Source organism: Cucumis melo, chromosome 11 (genome assembly GCF_025177605.1).
Source record: "Cucumis melo cultivar AY chromosome 11, USDA_Cmelo_AY_1.0, whole genome shotgun sequence".
NCBI classification, from domain to species: Eukaryota; Viridiplantae; Streptophyta; class Magnoliopsida; order Cucurbitales; family Cucurbitaceae; genus Cucumis; species Cucumis melo.
In genome coordinates, this window is record NC_066867.1 from 5,782,693 (window position 1) to 5,791,258 (window position 8,566).

General features: G+C 30.8%; 1 protein-coding gene across 1 annotated transcript; it reads right to left on the minus strand.

The window, feature by feature from the left end:
• Positions 1-7,195: 7,195 nt before the first annotated feature.
• Positions 7,196-8,124, minus strand: LOC103498361 (putative gamma-glutamylcyclotransferase At3g02910). The gene has a single exon (XM_008460941.3). The coding sequence runs from the start codon at positions 7,900-7,902 to the stop codon at positions 7,369-7,371; it is 534 nt and encodes a 177-aa protein (XP_008459163.1). The 5' UTR covers positions 7,903-8,124; the 3' UTR covers positions 7,196-7,368.
• Between the last annotated feature and the right edge of the window lie 442 nt (positions 8,125-8,566).

The window sequence follows — 8,566 nt, forward strand, 5'->3', positions numbered from 1 at the left end:
TGTTGGTTTTGAATTTATGAGTTTAGCTAATCTGTTTAGTTTTTTTTTTAATTGTACATTCTAAACTTCATTGATTTTTTTTCATATTCTGTACCTCTAGTTCACTTTCTTCACACTGTTAAACTTTTAAGACAATAATGTAAAAACGAAAAATTTTAACATTCAATAACAATAATTTAGATTATAGTTGCATTAACATGAATGGTCTAATTAGGAATACTACAAACCATTTACAAAATATAAAAAGTCATGCAATCTGATGGGGTTTACAGAAATGTGTCAATTAAGCAACATTAAAAAGGGTCTAATAAGTTTCTAAATAGCATAGCCAAAAGGGTCAAGCAAAAGTGAAAATCAATTAAAGTTACTTTTAGCCACGGTCAAAGTTGTCTTCCTATGATAGACATGCAATGTATTTTAAACCACTTCTATCAAAGGGTTTAAATAAAAATGGGTTTTTTTAAAACATTTTTTTTAAGTCAATGCAAATAAGTCCCAAGTCTTCTAGCTAAATTGACCAACGAAAAAAGAAAAAGAAAAATGCTACTAAACTAAATACAAACCATATGGTATATGCGATATATATTTACAATTTTCATATATTACCAACATATTAATATTTGACTTATACTTGAGACCACAATAGATTTGGTCATCAATTTTCACCTATGAAAAATATATATATAAAAAAGATCTTCTTAAATGAAGGAACTATTAATTTTAAACAAAGAAGAGAAAAGAGATAAATAAAAAAGATGATCTAATAATAATTATTATTAAAAAAACACATAAAGAAAATAAAACAAAAGAATGAGAAAATGTGTATTTTAAAAAATATTGTTGTGATTAAATCAAATGTATGTTTTTATTCATTTTTCAAGGTTAGCAGCGGTCGACGAAGTTAATGGTCGGAAGTTCATCGACGAAATTGTCAAAAATGATACTAGTGGTCAACCAACAATGGTCACCGAGGGCAATGTTCAAAGTTGGCCAACAGAATTTTCTAGATTGAATTAGAAAAAACTAAAAAAGTAATCCATGGACTTGAATAGTGTTTACTATTCAAACCCATGAGAAAGAGTGTAAGAAGTCTTTGTGAAGATAGTTGAGGATAAATGGTAAAGAACAGTCAACGGTTGTCAATGATTAAGATGATTGGTTGGTCACCGACCATCATGAACAATTAGTCGCCAAGGGTCATGGTTATTGGTCATTGACCATCACTACGACCGGTTGTTAATAGGCACAAAAATCGATCATTAACAATAACTATTGTTCATGAGTTTAGTTTCTTAATCCCAAGAATTTTATTCAAGTGTCCAAATGTAAGTACCAAACTCTTTATACTAAGCTGAGATCATTGCTACTTAAAGGATAATAAAAACTTTCTTAAATCAAAATGGAAAATAAAACTAATTTTCATAATCAAAACCTCAAGTACTCATTAAAATCATAAATAACCTAATGTATGTAGAAATAAATCTCTAAAATAAAATAGTAGCTCGGGCTCTATCTAGTTTTAAAAGAGTAATAATGAAAATACAAAAAACAAAAAAAAAAATACTGAAATCAAAATTGATAACATAACAGCGGAAACAAAATGTTTCCCTATGGTACACCACGGTCATTTCTTATCATTCGCCAGCTTTCCTCTACCTTTACTTGAAACATTAAACAATTAAAGAGTGAGTATAAAAATATACTCAGTAAGGGACCTACTACTAGTCCCACTAGGTGTCTGTTAACTTCCTATTAGAATCCTGCAAAGTAGTACGCCTAAACTGGTGCATTCTCGAATACATGCAATCTGTGATCCCGTAAGAACATCTCTGGTTTTCAGTGAACCCAAAGGAGCATCTAAGACAAAATTGGTCTTCAGTGAACACAAAGGAACACCTAAGGCAAATTGGTCTTTAATGAACTCAAAAGAAACAGTAAGACAATCGGATTGTGAGTGATCTCGTCAAGTCACTCATATACATATCATCTCATACTGGACTGGTGATCCTGTCGGACTACACAGTCATAAAAAGGTGGTGATCCCGAGGGATACCCATGTGGGTACGACTCTAATAGATAAAGGTAACAGAACATCCTATCCATAGCATGTAGCATAACATAACATTATGAGCATAACGTGAATATTAATCATAGCATTCTTAATCACGAGATTAATATTTTATGCATTAATATTAACATCATCAATCATCATCATCTACGTAACTCAGTCATAACTATTAGTCATCATCATCAAAATAAACTCAGTCATAACTATCAGTCGTCATCAACATCAATACATTATTCATTTTAGATACGTCAATGCATAATAAGAAAATCACATGCAAACTCTTACTTTAGTACAAGGGTCTATTAGGAGAATCTATTACCTGAAGATTAGCTTAACCAAAGATAGTTTTAACAGCAAAAGCCAAACTTTCCCAAACAATCAAGTTCTAAATAGTAAGGGAAAATACTAAGTTTAATAACTTAATTAGCAATTGCCTAAAGACCCAAAAATTATTTAGTTCAACTTACCCAAAGTTGAGGTTGAATTCCAAATCAACCTTGATTTAGGAAAAATTTCACATCACCAACTCCAAATTTGATCCAACTAGTCGTTTAAGAAAAAAAAATTCAATTTAATCCAAAATTAAATTATGTAAGGTCTAAAATCAATCTTTGTTGGGCTTTAACTAAAACTCAATCAAATTTACCAAAAAAATAGGTGAAAAAGACCCACAAATAATCTTGGCGGCTCAAAACGGCTTGGCTAGAGTGGAAAGCAGACGCATGCAGCTCAGTTAAAGGAGGAATTCGGCTCGGGTAGAGGGGTCGGCTCGCACTACGGCTCGGCATACAAGGACGTACGGCTTAGAAAAAGTCGCGTGCGGCTTGGGTTGGGCTTGACTAAGGCGCAGGTGCAGCTCGACTTACGCAAAGACACGACTTGGTTGATGCGGACAATCGGCTATCGGTTCACGAATGGCGACTGACACGACGGATATGAACAGATCGCGACGCTTGGTGGCGGTTGACGGGGAAGAGACGTGACCGATGGATGGAGCTAAAAAGACGTGGAGGCGCATCGGACATGAAGCAGAAACGAGGGGGGGTTTGATGCGACAAACTTTGAAGGGCTCGACTGGAAGCTTGACCGGTGATCGACGACCGTAAAGAAGACGCGATCGATGGCGTTGACGGAGGAGAACAATGACGGCGGTGGCGGGTCCTTGTTGACGGCTAGGGATTTTGTGAGGTTAGGGTTTCGCAATGAATGAGAAGGTAAACAGTAACACATGCACTATGAAGCCTTATTTAAACAAAAATACTAATATAATTTCTATTATTTTCTTTTCTTTTTCTTTTTACTTTTCATTTTTCAAATAAACTAACTCATTCTCTCTTCGTTTAAAATCAATCAAATGTTCTTTTTAAACTTAAATATTCTCTTTCTTCGTTGACTCTTTCCATCAAATCATCACTTTTATCTTCTTTTTCTTTTCTCCTCCAAACAATATCAAATTTTCTTAATTAATTATATTATGTCCACAATATAATTATTCTTATCTTTACTAAACAAATTAATTATATATCCACATATATAATTATCCAAAATTCTCTAAACTTTAACCATAAAAATCAACCAATAGCATTCACTTAAATCAAATCTTTCCACCAAAAGTTTCAAATTTCAAATAATTAATTAAATAATTAAATATTTTCTAAAAAATATCTAATTAAGTATAATTTCTACAAAATCAAATAATTTCAACAATTAATTCAAATAACACCAAAAATAATATCAATATGGTCTAAATTAAACTTAAGATAATTAAAAATTAAAATTACCATATTCGTTACACCAAATACAAGTTTGGGTTTAAATGCCAAATCCCCTTGATTCCAAACTCATGGACCAAACACTCGAATGAGTAATGGGCACCACAAATTTTCATTATGGTCGATCTTCATTGGTATTAAATCCTTGAGTGAATATTATCTTTTGGATAATTATCAGGTACAATCTTATCTTTATATCCACCTCTTCTTAAAAAAAAAAAAAAAGAGAGAGAAAGAAAAGAAAAAATTTATCTTTTTTTGAAAAAAAGGATACAATGTCATTTGTTCATATGCAGCTTGGAGTGCACCCAAATTATTTTCCATTGCAATATCATAGTAGCAAGTACAATTTTATTGAAGTAACAAGTAAAATTTCATTCACTTCCAATAAAAATGAAAAGGAAGAAAAAACATTACGTAGATAATTATTTCACATGGTAGTACTTTTTAAATAGTTAAATAATATTATCTAATTAAATTAATTTTATTATGGGTGGAGTTTTTTTTTCTTATCTTTTTCTTTTTGTTAATATCTCATTGAATTAGGTACTTATATCAAGATTATGTATTTTAGAGAAGTAAAAAAGAAATCCTCCATCTCTTTTTTAAGATAATGAATTAAACTCTCCATCTTCTTTCTAAATTTTATTCTTATATTTTAGTGTAAAAACTTTGAACAAGTAAACAATAAAAAAAATTAATAAATCAACAAGAACATTTTAAAATTACAAATATATAAAGGTAAATATTAATCATAAAAAAATCCTTTTTTTTTTCTTTTTGAAGACACCCATCACTTATTATAGAAAGGACTCCATATCCAACCAAATGTCAAAAACATTTCTAGATTGATGGTTGAAAGCATTGAATTAAAGAAAACAAAAATGAAAACTAACCACCCATAGACCCATTCTAATTCAACCCAACTCTAACAACTTGAAATCGTGTTCGAAAACATAAGAGTCGTAGTTTAAAAATTATTTTGAAGAATAAAGAATTCAATAAGAAAACAAAAACTGATTATTCTTCTATTCTAAAACAAATTTGGTTCCAATTTCAATTTTGAAATTTGAATTCAAAATTCAAAACTTAAGCTCTACCTTTTGGTGTAAACAAGTTGGGTTGGGTTGGGTTGGGTTGAGAGACATTTCCAACTCAATCCATACTTTTGGATTGGTTGAATTGATAATCCGAATTATATTTTCAACTCAATCCAACCCATATTTTAAGAGGTGGGTTATCGGGTTGTATTATTTTTTCTCATTCTGGATTAAAAGAGTTGTACGACTTCGATAAATACTCACATTCAAGAATTCAAACATTTATAAATTCGAAGTTTCAAACATCCATAAAAATTCAACATTCAAAACATTATCCATAAATATTAAATAAATAATAAAATATCTATAACATAAATTATATATAGATTATTATTATTAATTCGGGTTGGGTTGATTCGAATTTTTGAAGGTCTGACAAAGAAGAATTGAAAAATTAGAGGTTTACTTTGGATAAATAACAATTTTATTTTTGAATTAAAAAAATAGCAAAATAGTTAATTTTTAAATAATAAATGAGAAAACAATGTCTTAAATGCCCCTACTAATTGACAAATGTGATTTCTAAATACAATTGTAACAAATATCACAAATACTCTATAATTAATTAAAACTATTCACCCACACTTGAATATTTTAATTCCCCCAAAGAAAATAAACATCTTCTGCATGCAATCACTTCACATCTTCTGAAAACCTTGAAATTTTGTTGTGTCATCTCCTTTCCTTCGTATCTTTGTTCCTTTAGCATATTTATTGCTTCAGATCTTCGATTAGCATCTCAATTACTTCAAACTTTCGTTTGCGCGACATCTCCGTTCTTTCCTCCGTTTCGGTGACTTTTAAGATCGCTTTCCACAGTGAGTTATTCTTTGGATTTGTCCCATATTCGTTTGTTTGTTCGCACGTCCATTCTTTTACTTGGTTTCGGTTGATTGTTAGATCGCTTTCCACCGTTGCTTCCAATTGAATTTTTTAATTTAGTTTTTCTTAATTAGTTAATTTTTATAATTATCGCATAGTATTTGACATGATTTTAAGAAGGGATTGAATTTTAAATTTAAACTTAACTAATTTATGATAATTATTTACATTATATTTTGATTTGTTAAAAAATTGAATCTTTGAAATTCATTTTTATTTTTTAATGTTTATCCCAATAATTAATATTGCATTAACTTTAGGAAGAGATTTAATTTTAAATCTATAATTTGAAAAATTAAAAATTAAAAATTAAAAATTCTTTTTCGTTAATTTTTAAATTTTTATCATAATAATTAATTATTGCATTATCTTTGGCTAGATTTTAGGGAGAGATTCAAAATTTGAAAAATAAAGAATTGAATATTTGAAATTCTTTAATTTGTTATCTATAATTCAAAAATTAAAAAATTGAAATTCTTTTTTGATTATATTTGGCTAAGTTTTAGGGGAGATTCAATTTTGAATCTATAATTCAAAAAATAGAAAAATTGAATATTTGAAGTTATTTTTCGTTAATTTTTTTTATTTTTATTGTGATAATTAGGAAAGAAAAATAAAAAATTGAATATTTGAAATTATTTTTCGTTAATTTGTTATTTTTATTGTGATAATTAGGGGATGTTCAAACTAATGGCATCGATATTTTGTTTGATTTTTTATCTAAAAAAATACAAGGTAATTTCCGAAAAAGAATGGAAAAATATTTATGGCTCATAAATAAAAAAAATATATATAACGAGTTATTTTTATTAGACCCCGAGAGGAAAGTGTTAAATAAATATTATATTAAATAATGGAATTAAGATTTTAGATCATGATGGTGGTGGAAGGAAGTAATGTATTAAAACCCAATTTATTGCTCTTCATTTAAAATAAGCCTATCAAGCATGGTGTGACTGCATTCTTTGTTGAGCAAGGACGCCCTTTGTGCTCACCACTGCTCTACCACACAAAATGTCACGTGTTAACATCATGTTGAACTACCCCCAAGTTTTTTCCAACATAAGAGTGAATATGGAGTACAAGCTAATAGGACCTTAGGTTTTTTCTGTTTGGTTAAAAAGAATACCCCAACCCAATTAAGGGAACCTTCTACGTTAGAATTTATAACCATTTATTTATCTATTAAGCTATAATGAAGGGGGTAAATATAAAAATCAGCCTACCAAAAAGGGAAAGATATTTATAATTGAAGGGAAAATTAGGGGTACGTTTTTTCAGGGCCACCCCCTTCCATTTTCCACCCTACAATTTTCTCCGTATCCAAACAGCCCAACTAACATCCATCCAATTTTCCAAAGTCTTAGAGAAAATTTACAATCAAAAAGAAGAAACCCTAATTACCATCGGATTTTGATTTTCCAGTAAACGAAATCCTCAATCAACAATTACACACAAGATTTCATCACAAATTAGGGCAAAAATTGCCCCAAATTTTGAAGAAGCAGAAAAAAAGAAAAAAGAAAAGAAAAGAAAAGAAAAAGGCCTAATCAGATGAAGATGAAAGAAACAAACTAATATGATCAAGGAACGTTAAATGTTGAGGCCTATCTTTACGTTTCACATAACCTTTCGCTTCTTTCTCCGAATACGAACTTATCACTCCACCCATTTCCTTCTTCTTCTTCCATAGCTCCATCGCGTAACTCGGATGTGCATAATACGCCTCCGCCGCTACTACACCTCCGCCCTCCGATGCTTCCACATCAATCGGGAGCCGGACGTAGTGTCCGCGGCTCAATCCTTCCAGTTCATCCGTTCTCCCTAATCCTCCCTTCGTTACCGCATAAACCTCGCCTTCAACTATGTGACCAGAACCAGGCGAGTTTATCAGAAACGGGACTTGAAAGGGTCCGCAAACGAGCGGAAACCTCTCCCTCGTCCGGTAACTTCCGACGAAAGAAGCGTCTCCTGTTCGCATCAGGTCTTGCAATAACGTATGGTTCCAGAATCCGCGTTTGAGAGTACCGTAGGTGAAGATGAAAGTCGTAGGAACCGTTTGTTTGGCTTGGGCAACCATCGCTCCCTCAGTTCTGGCTTTAAGATCTTGATGATGCAGCCGCAGGCGGAGGAAGAGAAGAGAGGGAGGAGAATTTTGCAATGAGATCAGCAGTTTGTTTGATTATCGAATCGGAAAGCTGTTGGGGAGAGAGAGAGGAAAATTTTGCGAGAAAAATTAGGGGAAAAAAGAGTTTCTTTCTCTTTTCTAGTTTAATCAATGGGAAGAGTCTCACATTTATATTCGTTTTTTTTTTCTTTTAAAAATTTTGAATGGTAAATTTAAAGTATCTTTATTTATTTATAATATTAATTTTAAGCCGCTAAATAAAATAAGAGGTGAAAATAAATTTTACTATTTTAATTGAGGATCTATATTATTTTCATTTATTTAATTTCAATATTTTAGAATGCTTCCTCTTGCTTTCTCCACTTGTCCATACCTTGAGTTGGGCCAATTACAATCACACATCCCTTTATTTTTTTATTCACCCATTTTTTAATATATATAATTTTGCACCTATGTTTTTTTGTTATTCCAAAATTACCCTTATCTAGCACATAAATTACTATTCTTGATAAAAAAACGAAAAAGGTAAAGGAAAATAATATATAATTTAATTTGTAATCATGTATCGTAGGAAATTAAAAAACAAAGTAAATGGGAATCTGACCCGACTTAATTA